A 13,137-nucleotide genomic window follows, 5' to 3' on the forward strand; every position below is an offset into this window, starting at 1 on the left:
CATAACCTAAGACCAATTTTAATAGGTCGGCTCTACAAGATATTACAATAAAAACATTTTACAAACAATATAATATCCGATGCAATAACCGATTGAACATGTCGGCTTAATGCATTTACAACAACAATAAATCATCTCCATAGCGTGCCATGCTGATCTGGAAAAGATAAACCTGTCAGTGTAACCCTAGGTAACCCTTGACCTATTTGCCGGTAAAAGCAAATATGTAAATATGAATATACCAATGATTAATTCTTCAAAACAAAGTGTCCACACGATGTCTTCGACATTACCAAGTGTCTTCCATATCATTCCAAGTGTCGATGATCATTATATCATGCCGGTGAACATTATATCCTGCCGATGAACATTATATCCTATCGGTGAACCATATATCAGTAACTATGCAATAGTTACTTCCTTGCTAGTGAATGTTGTTGGATCTCCAAAGTGCTAGTGTTTTAGTAGGTGTTGACATCAATGACAAAACCATACCAAAATACCAACATGCCATTCTTTCTAATCATGTATGTTCACAACCAAGTTCCCACAACAACAACTGAACTTGTAGGATATGTGAACCCATCATCATCTGTCACTAGTTGTGTTAGCTTTTGTTTTCCCTGTACACATCATGCCAACCAATATTTTGATCTCTCTTCATTCCCTTGCGGTGCAACAACTACAAAAACATGTCCTGGTTGTACAAGATCTGATAGACGATCATACTCAAGTGAACTTTCCATGTCATCGTTTGACAAGGATATTGTTTGAGATAAAGGAGTTAGCTATTGGGGAACCCACGTATCAATCCAGTCACTTGATTCGCACTGATCCCGATCACACCAAACACAACTTTGACAAAAACAAGCCAATGCTCGTGTCCAAATGGTCCATGTACTTGCATCTGAGCTAAGAAATGAATGCATCTTTGAAGAATCCTTAATTGTTTGACAATCCAATCTATCTCCCACTGTGCCCTCCTCAACCAACCAAAAGAATCTGGTCACTATTGAATCAAGAGTACCTCCATGTGACAATGTTGAACTACACCAATCAACAATAGAACATGCATCAGAGAAATTTGCACCTAAAATCCTCAATTGCTCCTTAACTAGAGCTCTCTTCAAACATGCACCTGCTCCATCATGCTCCCCCTTCCCATGCTTTGCCTTAAAAAAACACCAAATATGAGGTATATGCCTCTCTACATGCATTCTACTCAACCAATAAAACATACGGGCACTCTTGAATTGATCCATACAGTTATCTGACCATATGATATGTCGATCAATTGCAATATCTTTCTCATGCAAGAACTCAAAAAAATTCTCGAAAGAATGTTGCACATACTCGGAGGAGTGTGATCTATCATCACTCATATAAAAATGATACTTCCTAATTATCTTCTTGTCCTCTTCTGTACTATCAAGAGCATGTCTATATGTAATGTGAACAAAAATAGCAATCTAGGTTGAATTATAGTACTGAGACTGTACCTCATTCTGTGGTTGCAATGTATAGTTCTCTGCAAAATCAACCACTAATACAATAGTGCCAATCGGGAAAGAGTTCTTACACATCTTGAACTGTTGATCCAACCATTGAGACCTATGGGTGTGCCTTGCATACTTGTAGAAAATATTTTCCTTAAAATCCAAAATAAAATCAGCAATACTCACTTCTCTTGAGACTAATTCGCATCTAGAACCTTCACCTCCACTCTTCAAATTATATTTCACTGTCTCATATCTTTTTTTCTCAACATAATTCTTTCCAAACTCGTGTTCGCTGCCCTCATGAAAACATGAAACAAACTTTGACAACCCACCACATTTTGAGCACTTCTCATTCAAACAATCATTTCTATAGAAATAGCAGCCATCATCTCTAGGGCATAAAAATAGATCTTGCAAGTCTCTTAATGATCTCGGAAATAGCATTGCACCACACTCCTACAACATCTTATTGGTATGCATCGTAGAACGAATATGACATAAAAGTTCATGGTACATTAAAAACTCCACATGGTACTTGCAACAACAAGTATTGCAAATCTTAAGAGGAACACAATAAAATAGTTTCAAAGATTCAAAGGCCCTTTGTGATATTTGCAAAGTTGGATGTACTTCACAAAAAAAAATTGTACAACATTGTTTGGCTTGATTCCAATAAATGTTTGGGATGCGGTGTGCGGTCTCGGTTGCCGATTCTTAATTTCAAAATGTCCTTTACATTGGGTGATACTCTAGAATTAGAGTGCCAAAATTGTTGAATCTCCTCCTTCACATTGTCAGTCATCTTTCTATCAACACATGGAAGCCTCCCACCAAAAGCCCATGTATCTTGTTGAAGTGGATCGTCAAGTCTTTGTCTTTGTGCAAGTTCTCTATCCAAAGTTTTACAGTTTATATTAAAATCAACACAAGTTTGTCTCATTTGACGAGTCTTCCTCAATTGATGGCTTACTAAGGAGGTTGTAATCACTCTTCGAGAGGCTCTCTTATCTCTTTCTTTGGTATTCTTTCCAATATAATTGAGAGTGTCATAGAGATTTTTGGTAATAATAGAATTTCTCTCCATCTTCTTGTTCATACGAATCTTCAATTTGTTTAGCAATGGTCTCATCTTTATCATCTTTAGCAATTAAACAAAGAGTTGGCGTTGCTCGGTCAATGTCTTATTGCTAAAATTTTGGTCGAAAAGTTGTGTAGCCCACAACCAAACGGTTCTTGTTGACCTCTTGCCTTCAAGATTCACAATAATGTTCTCATCGATTTCAAGTAACCATTTTGGGGTTCTTGAAGGTCTTGGATTTGGAATTTGTCTTTCATCCATGAGAGGGTCTTCATTTCTAAAGTAATTAGGTGTTACATATGGTTCACTTGGTTGAGAAATTCCACCTTCAATGTCAATTTTTCCACATTTTCACCTCCTATGTCAAAATTTTCCACATTTTGAGCATTTTCATTAACCATTTCAACATTTTCAACATTTTCAAAATTTTCACTTTCAAAATCTACATTTTCATTTTCAATAACTTGTGACACATTTTCAAATTCAATTTCCTCTTCACTTGAAGTGACATTATTAATATTTAACATACCTTGTCTTCTCCTCCTATGACCTTCTCTATCTCTTTCTCTATACACTTCAATTTGGTCATTTGAAAGTTTTCTTTTGCGTTTAGACTTCCGACGATTACTACTCCCCATTTACCTCCACAAAGATGCTCCTAAATGATTGACAATGTAAGATTTGACTTTAAGAATCTCCTAAAAGAACAAATTGTTCTCAACCTGTCTGAAAAGCCATGACCATCGACATAAAATAGAATATGCAGACTATGGGCTGTTGGAATCCACAAAATGGCCCACAAGGCTCTTTTTATTTACAAAAATCGGATATCCAATAAAATCCAATATCCGATTTTATTACTCATATTATATATATATATATATATATATATATATATATATATATATATATATAGAGAGAGAGAGAGAGAGAGAGAGACATCAGGGGAGGGGGAGCGAGATATATTAGGAGAGAGAGAGAGAGAGAGAGAGAGAGATCGGGGAAGGGGGAGAGAGAGAGAGGCATCGGGGGAGGGAGAGAGAGAGATTGTGTCCTAATGGGTCATATGACCCCTTAGGACACAATATGACCCCTAATGACACAACACGACCCCTTAGGACACAATATGACCCCTAACAACACAATTTGGTGTCTTAAGGGGTCATATGGTGTTCTAAGGGGTCATAGGACACCATATGACCCCTATGAACACCATAGGACCCCTTAAGACACCAAATTGTGTTGTTAGGGGCCATATGGTGTCCTAAGGGGTCGTAGGACACAACATGACCCCTTAGGACACCATATGACCCCTTAAGGCACCAAATTGTGTTGTTAGGGGTCATATGGTGTCCTAAGGGGTCGTAGGACATAATATGACCCCTTAGGACACCATAGGACCCATAATGACCCGATATGGTGTCATAACATGTTGTATGGTGTCCTAAGGGGTCATAAGGGGCCATGGGACACCATATGACCCCTAAGGACAACATATGACCCCTTGTGACACCATATGGTGTCGTTAGGGGTCATATGGTGTCCATAGGGGTCATATGGTGTCCTAGGACACTATATGACCTCTTAAGACACAAATTGTGTCGTTATGGGTCATATTGTGTCATATGACCCCTTGAAGACATCATATGACCCCTTATGATCCCTTAGGACACAACATGACCCCTTATGACACTATATTGGGTTTCTATTACCCCTAACAACATAATTTGGTGTCTTAAGGGGTCTTATGGTGTCCTAAGGGGTCATATTGTGTCCTACAACCCCTTAGGACACCATAGGACCCCTTAAGACACCAAATTATGTCGTTAGGGGTCATGTGGTGTCCTAAGGAGTTGTAGGACACAATATGACCCCTTAGGACACCATATGACCCCTAACGACATAATTTGGTGTCTTAAGGGATCATATGGTGTCCTAAGGGGTCGTAGAACATAATATGACCCCTTAGGACACCATAGGACCCATAACGACCCAATATGGTGTCATAATGTGTCGTATGGTGTCATATGGGATCATAAGGGGTCATGGGACACCATATGACCCCTAAGGACAACATACGACCCCTTATGACACCATATGGTGTTGTTAGGGGTCATATGGTGTCCATAGAGGTCATATGGTGTCCTAGGACACCATATGACCCATTAAGACACCAAATTGTGTTGTTATGGGTCATATTGTGTCATATGACCCATTTAAGACATCACATGACCCCTTAGGACCCCTTATGACACCATATTGGGTCGCTATGACCCTAACGATACAATTTGGTGTCTTATGGGGTCATATGGTGTCCTAAGGGGTCATATTGTGTCCTACGACCCCTCAGGACACAATATGACCCCTAATGACACAATTTGGTGTCTTAAGGGGTCATATGGTGTCCTAAGGGGTCATATTGTGTCCTACGACCCCTTAGGACACAATATGACCCATAACAACACAATTTTGTGCCTTGAGGGGTCATATGGTGTCCTAAGGGGTCATAGGACATCATATGACCCCTATGGACACCATAGGACCCCTTATGATGTCCTACGACCCCTTAGGACACCATATGACCCCTCAAGGCACCAAATTGTGTCGTTATGGGTCATATTGTGTCCTAAAGGGTCATGGGACAACATATGACCCCTAAGGACAAGATACGACCCCTTATGACACCATACTGGGTCATTACGGGTCCTATGGTGTCCTAAGGGGTCATATAGTGTCCTACGACCCCTTAGGACACCATATGACCCCTAATGACATAATTCAGTGTCTTAAGGGGTCATATACTGTCCTAAGGGGTCGTAGGACACCATATGACCCCTATGGACACCATAGGACCCCTTATGACACCATATGACCCCTAAGGACAACATATTACCCCTGATGACACCATATGGTGTTGTTAGGGGTCATATGGTGTCCTAAGGGGTCATATTGTGTCCTGGGACCCCTTACGACACCGTATGACCCCTTAAGACACCAAATTGTGTCGTTATGGGTCATATTGTGTCCCAATGGGTCATATTGTGTGATATGACCCCTTTAAGACATCATATGACCCCTTAGGACACCATATGACCCCTTAAGACACCAAATTATGTCGTTATGGGTCATATTGTGTCCTAATGGGTTATATTGTGTCATATGACCCCTTTAAGATATCATATGACCCCTTAGGACACAATACATCCCCTACTGACATAATATGACCCCTTAGGACACAATATGACCCCTAACGACATAATTTGGTGTCTTAAGGGGTCATATGGCATCCTAAGGGGTCGTAGGACACCATATGACCCCTATGGACACCATAGGACCCCTTAAGACACCAAATTGTGTCGTTAGGGGTCATATGGTGTCCTAAGGGGTCGTAGGACACAATATGACCCCTTAAGACACCAAATTGTATTGTTAGGGGTCATATGGTGTCCTAAGGGGTCGTAGGACATAATATGACCCCTTAGGACACTATAGGACCCGTAACGACCCAATATGGTGTCATAATATGTCGTATGGTGTCCTAAGGGGTAATAAGGGGTCATGGGACACCATATGACCCCTAAGGACAACATATGACCCCTTATGACACCATATGGTGTCATTAGGGGTCATATGGTGTCCGGTGTCTTAGGACACCATATGACCCCTTAAGACACCAAATTGTGTCGTTATGGGTCATATTGTGTCCTAATGGGTCATATTATGTCATATGACCCCTTAGGACACAATATGACCCCTTATGACACCATATTGGGTTGCTATGACCCCGAACGATACCATTTGGTGTCTTAAGGGGTCATATGGTGTCCTAAAGGGTCATATTGTATCCTACGACCCCTTAGGACACCATATGACCCCTAACGACACAATTTGGTGTCTTAAAGGGGTCATATGGTGTCCTAAGGGGTTGTAGGACACCATATGACCCCTATGGACACCATAGGACCCCTTATGACATTGTATGGTGTCGTTAGGGGTCATATGGTGTCCTAAGGGGTCATAAGGGGTCATGGGACACCATATGACCCCTTAAGACACCAAATGGTGTCGTTATGGGTCATATTGTGTCTTAAGGGGTCATGGGCCAATATATGACCCCTAAGGACAACATATGACCCCTTATGACACCATATTGGGTCGTTATGGGTCCTATGGTGTCCTAAGGGGTCATATTGTGTCCTACGACCCCTTAGGACACCATATGACCCCCTTAAGACACCATACTGGGTCGTTATGGATCCTATGGTGTCCTAAGGGGTCATATTATGTCCTATGACCCCTTAGGACACCATATGACCCCTTAAGACACCAAATTGTGTCGTTATGAGTCATATTGTGTCCTAATGGGTCATATTGTGTCCTACGACCCCTTAGGACACCATATGACCCATAACGACATAATTTGATGTCTTAATCTCTCTCTCTCCCCCTCCCTTGATGTCTCTCTCTCTCTCTCTCTCCGCTAATCTCTTTATCTCTCTCCCTTCCCCCTCTCTCTCCCTTCCCCCCCCTCTCTCTCTCTCTCTCCCCTAATATCTCTCTATCTCTCTCTCCCTTACCCCTCCCCTAATCTCTCTCTCTCTCTCTCTCTCTCTCTCTCCCCTAATCTCTCTCTCTCTCTCTCTCCCTTACCCCTCCCCTAATCTCTCTCTCTCTCTCTCTCTCTCTCTCTCTCTCCCCCCTCTCCCTCTCCCTAATATTATATACTAATTTATTTATAAATTAATATGTTAAAATATTATATATTAATATATTAATAAACATTAGATTAATTATGTGCAAATTTAGTTAGCGAATTTACTTATTAAAATTGGATATCCGATTTTCATTGTAAAATTTTCAAATTTCAAATTTTGGCTCAGGAATGCTTTGGGATTTGGCTTGGAAGTGGCTGACGACTTTTTTGTAGCCAAAATTGATAAAACGAAAAGGGTTTTTTAAGGACGTTCTCAGCTTTCCAACAATATAAGGCTTGTCTTATTTTGACTTTAAATAAATAATAATTATTTATTTTCTAATTGAATTCTGACAATAGTCCTAATTGAAAAACACTCATAACTTTCAAACGGTATAACATTTTTTGAATCCGAAACATGCATCACATCCTATGCTTTGTCTACCATAGGAAAAAATTAAAAAAAATTAAATTTTATAAGGTTTTGACCAAGTTAAGGTGGTCAGACGTAGGAGTTTTTGAATTTTTGAAAAGTTGTAGTAAAAAATCATAAATAATTATTTACTTTATAAAAAATTATGAAAAAATATGTGTCAAATCCGGACACGAGTCTAATACTTATAGTATAAATATTATAAAAAAATATTTTGATTTGATTGTGATTAGGGTGGTCAGACATACGTCTACTTCTTATCTTTTTCTTGAAATTTTAGTACCACTACATTGAAATTTGAAATTTTCATCAAATAGGATTTTTTTTCCCAAAAAACAACTAGTAGCTTAGAAACTAAATTCAATTTTCTATAGATTCTCTTCTTATATTTTAAAAATAATGTTCACAAGTTATTCAAATTTTTATGTCAAGTTGCATAACTCTGATTTTTTGAAATTTCATTGCCACTTAAGGGCCTGTTTTGGCACACCATGATCCTGCACATACCCTCATGAGAACTCATCCTTAAAGAAATTTTTTTTATAGAAAAAATGTATTTATAAGGGACTTAACACAATATAGGTTTCCCAGCTTCTTCTAGATCTTCTCCATCCCAATACATTTAGAAGCCTTGAGTCCATGTCAAACATAGCCTAACTGGGCTTCCATGTTTCTAATCTGACACCACCTAGTATTTGTGATGCAAGAGCACCAGTCCAGTTCTTACCAATTTGGCAGTTTTCTATGTAATTACTTGAGAGCATGGCATTTCTTCATGTTTGAGTGTTTAGCATTGTGGTTTTGGGTTTATTCGCTTGTGTTTGTGGTCTTTATCATGTTCTAGTTTCATAGCATTTGGATTTATTTCCGGTAAGATGTGGATTCCGATATTGTCACGGTTGTTGTGTTCTTATCGGTTAGCCTAGCTTTATGTTGAGCGAAGATGATTTTGGGTTGTAGTTGATCTCCATGACTTGCAGTTCGTTGGAGGTGTTTCTTTGGGTCCTGGCCGATATTCCTGGAAGTCTATGCATCATTTGGAGATTGTTCTTAGTGATTTGAGCTGACATGTTACCGTTGCACGTTTCATGATCCAGTTGGTCTTTGGGCCGACTTGATTGAGTTGTAATTATTTGCAGATGGTATAAATGGAAGCTTGTGAATCATTTGAGAAGGGAAGATAGAAGTAGAAGATTGAAGATAGAGCTTTGAGATTGAGCAAAGATGTAGAATCGAGGAGATTCTGATCTGGTAGGACTGAGGCCGGAAGGCTGAGGTCCAGATTATGATAGAACCGACAGACTGTTATTGGAAGCAGATTTGATATGAGGATGATCTGCGGATCTTGTAATTGCATTGTAAGCATTGTTTGTATCTTGGACTGTGATCCAACATGTGGCATGCATAATCCTTCAAATTGCAATAAGATTCATTCACATTGTTTACCGGTTATGTGTTATGTGTTGTTATCGGTTGTTCTTTCTGTTGTTTTTGGCACCTTATTACCGGTTACCGGTATGCTTTGCATGGTTTATGTATTTAGCTGCAAGGTTGGGATGCCCTTCATTGGATCTCCCTGCCTTGACTGCATTAATTTGTCTTTCATAGAAATGAGTTTATATTTACAAACTACAATCCAAATATATTAATTTATGAGAAGACCCTCCATTTAAGCTTCCACAATTCATATTTTTTGTATTTAATTTTTTCCATTTCCATCCATGATGTACCCACCATATTTTCCAAAAATAAGACCCCTCGTATGCATAGTTTCCACTTGAATCAAGATTGATAGCAAAAAGTCATTTTCCCTTTCCAAAGATCTCATGAATTATCCAAGCTTCGATCCCAAATGAAAGGGAACCAAACTAAACCAAACAAATTCATACTTACTTTAGATGAGAATACTACTAAAACAGGATCGATCTAATCATTTCAAAAATATGTGTGCATTGCATATATAATAGCACACAACATATAAAAACACACATTTTACATAGTATTTATCCTAGAAAAATCGTTTTGAAAAAAATGTAGCAATAAAGGAACTTGAATGTATATTTGGTAAACAAAACCATGGCTATAATACAATTAAAGTACTCCGATTCTCTACCCAAGGATCAATTATATTTAGAAATTTTTTACATCCCTTACAAAATACAAGTATTGCATATCTCCATCCAAACATCCAATAAATAAAGAAATTAATAATAAAAAACTAGAAGTGTTTTTCCAAAACTATCAACTAAAAAACCATGGGCTAATTGTGGTACCCAAATCTTTGACCCATGTTTAGATGCTCCCTCCATGATGGGTTGAAAATAAAAGATGGAAAGTAACTCCTCGTGTCATAATCACCCACCAAAATGTGGCACTTCATCTTGGATTTATTCCTCCTTTAATAAGATGCTTTATGACGCATCATTTTTATGCATCATAAAGTGGTCAAAAGTTATTGTCCACTTTTTAACTACCATTTATATGCTCTTATTTGCACCATATAATTCCTTACATCTTACAATGCTATAGATATTTTTATGCATTTTATATGATATTAGATAATCTTACACCATGATATCATACAAATTACATGTGGCATAAAACACCATATCAAGCGGGATGTCACTTTGTATGTGACCACATCAATAATACAAACTAGGAATTGTAAGGTGCATGACATTTAATCTTAACTTTGGAAAAAAAAACAATCTTGTAGGATGTCTAAGTTGATGCATGTTTTGATAATGCTACTATAGATGTATCATGAATGCTATATGACACTACTCTTCCATAATCCTTGATTGTCCCTTTTAAATGTATGATGAAATCCTTAAATACAACTTAACGCACAAATTAACATGCATCATGCACTAAGTCAACTCATTATGACTAGTCTAAAAAGGTTAGCAAAGTTTGAACTTGGATATTGAATTTTAAAAGATTTGGGCTCAAATACATTTGTAAAAATGAATTGTGCCATATCTAGACTTGTAGATTCGATTCAAGGTAAAATAAGAGATCTAAATATCAAAACTATTTCTTAAATTTGAGTTTTGAAAGATAGGCTGAAATAAAATTATGAATCAAATTTTATACAAGAATATACAAATTATAAATTCATTATAATATAAAAAACACTCTAATCAAAATAACCCATGATTCAAAAGAAAAATACATGTATATAAAATTTTTAACATTGTCATAAAAAAGATTAATCAAAATAAACCCAAAGTTCAAAAGAAAAAGACATGCATATACCATTTTCAACAATATAATAAAAAAGTTCATCATTGAAAACATTCATGTGAGTAAGATCTATGACGGGTGTTTCCTTATGGAAATTAACAGATAGCTTTTGGATAAACCTTGTATTCAGCTTTTATATTTTTTTTATAAATATTGTAAAAGATTCGATTCAACATCAATTAAATGTCTAGAACATGAACTTTGTCATTAAATCAAGTGCTCTTTTGACTATACTTTTTCTTTATGTCATTTTCAAATAATAAAATGAAAACACATTATTTCCAATGAGCATAATTCTAGATTGAAATTCAGTGAAAAGAGTATTGGCCAAATTTAATAGGCACGATGACGGAAGCCCGTGCAAAAGGGAAGCTGTATATTTTAATTAGAATATTGTGAAATACTGATTACTGATATAAATTGAAAACGTTACTATGTCTCTTTGTTCTTTCCTCGAAATTCACAAAAAGTTTTTTCAATATAAATAAACTGTATTATAAAAGTCTATATTATATAAATAAAAAGTAATTTGTAACAAATGGTCCCCAAATAAAGCATATGAGACAGACTAGTACCTTATTAACGCACCAAAACAAACGAAAATACACATCTAAACAACACTCCAAATATAATTCTCCATGCACTGCCACTTCCTTGGCAATTTGTCACTGCCACAGCAAAACCGCCACAAGACAAAATGCGAAAGCCATTACCACATCCATCCTCCGCACGTGCAGATCTCCAGCGGCGTTGCGAGGCGGCGGCGGCGAAGAAGTGGTGGAACCGGGTGGCGGCGGTGAGGCAGTGGTGGCGCCAGGTGGCGGAGGTGAGGCGGTGGTACCTGCGGCTGAAACATTGAGGTCTAATTTCATCCCCTGAGAGCAGTGCCCTGGCGTCCCACACACGAAAAACAATTCACCAGTCTTGTTCAATGTTACACTCGTTGGGCTCGCGCTATTTGTCGCAATTGGATTCGATGTACTGCACGAACTATAATCGCTCTTGCTCACCTCTACAACACTATGTTGGTTTGTATAAGTGAACGCTGCAAATTTTACCAAACCATGTCAAAACAGAAAGGAATCCTGCTTAGTTTCTCCATTCAATTGTGCATCAATCATATTAATGATCAATTATGACATAAGTCTACACAATTTTAACCCAAAAATCAAACAGTAGAAATCTAATCTCTTAAATCGAAGAGAAAATTAAAATTCTATGGAGATTGGAATTAGAATTGTATTTACGTACACAATATGTCACCCACGACGAATGTTTTGCCGGAGACCCAATTAACATAGTTTACGCCAGTTTCCCACCCGCCACTGTCGCCAACGGTGTAGGTTGTTGCGCTAGCCAAGGGCACAACAACTGCCAGTAGCACTACTGCAATCTGCAAATTCATGCTACTCATCTCCACCTGCAAAATTCTATATAAATTCGCCAACTTTTTTCCTACTCTGAACTATTTTGTACTATAATTTCGATATAGTGGATGAATTTGGGATGGATTAGGTGTGTTGGGAATGAAATGGGGAGTTGGTTATAAAGGGAATGCCGGCCTTGGTGCAGGGATTGAAAAAGGATATCCGAGTAAAATATTGGGGTTTGAAGTCATATTGAGGATTGAGACGGCCATACCAACTCCTGTGTGGCGTTGTTGACTCGGCACGCCTCTTACGCTTTAGCATTCGTATTTTCTTCGAGTTTTCGAGCTTTTTTTTATCTTTTTTGGGCGGTGTCTCTTATCAAGGACTTTCAAAGGGAGTGGGTGAATCTAGTCAGCATTGTTTTTTTTAGTAATTAGAATAGCTATCCATCCCAGAAAAGTTCACAATAATTATTATTCTATTTGTTATAGAGGTATAGATTTTATCTGGTGTTTATTGTAGAAATATTATGTTTATTATTAAATATTAAGATTTTGTTGTTTATTTTTAGAAATATTATGTTTATTATTAAATACTAATATTTTGAAGTACAAATGGTTGTTAAATTTAAAGTTAAAAGATAAGGTTTTTTGTTAAGATAAACACTCTATTACACTCTGACCTTTGATGTCATTGTAGAATATCCCTTGGTATTAACTAGAGTAACGATTAAGGACCTCTCCTGTTATATTATGATATCAAAAAATGTATTATAGAAATCGTTTAACGAGATATGAATGGATGATGTCATTTATCGA

The 13,137-nt window shown here is 37.6% G+C and overlaps 1 protein-coding gene across 1 annotated transcript; it reads right to left on the reverse strand.

Moving 5' to 3' along the window:
• Window positions 1-11,430: 11,430 nt before the first annotated feature.
• Window positions 11,431-12,622, reverse strand: LOC131029367 (mavicyanin). The gene is made up of 2 exons (XM_057959832.2): window positions 12,201-12,622; window positions 11,431-11,994 (listed from the first exon to the last, which is right to left on the reverse strand). The coding sequence occupies exons 1-2, from the start codon at window positions 12,361-12,363 to the stop codon at window positions 11,615-11,617; spliced, it is 543 nt and encodes a 180-aa protein (XP_057815815.1). The 5' UTR covers window positions 12,364-12,622; the 3' UTR covers window positions 11,431-11,614.
• Window positions 12,623-13,137: the final 515 nt, after the last annotated feature.

The sequence above is a fragment of the Cryptomeria japonica genome, chromosome 10 (assembly GCF_030272615.1).
Source record: "Cryptomeria japonica chromosome 10, Sugi_1.0, whole genome shotgun sequence".
Classification (NCBI taxonomy): Eukaryota; Viridiplantae; Streptophyta; class Pinopsida; order Cupressales; family Cupressaceae; genus Cryptomeria; species Cryptomeria japonica.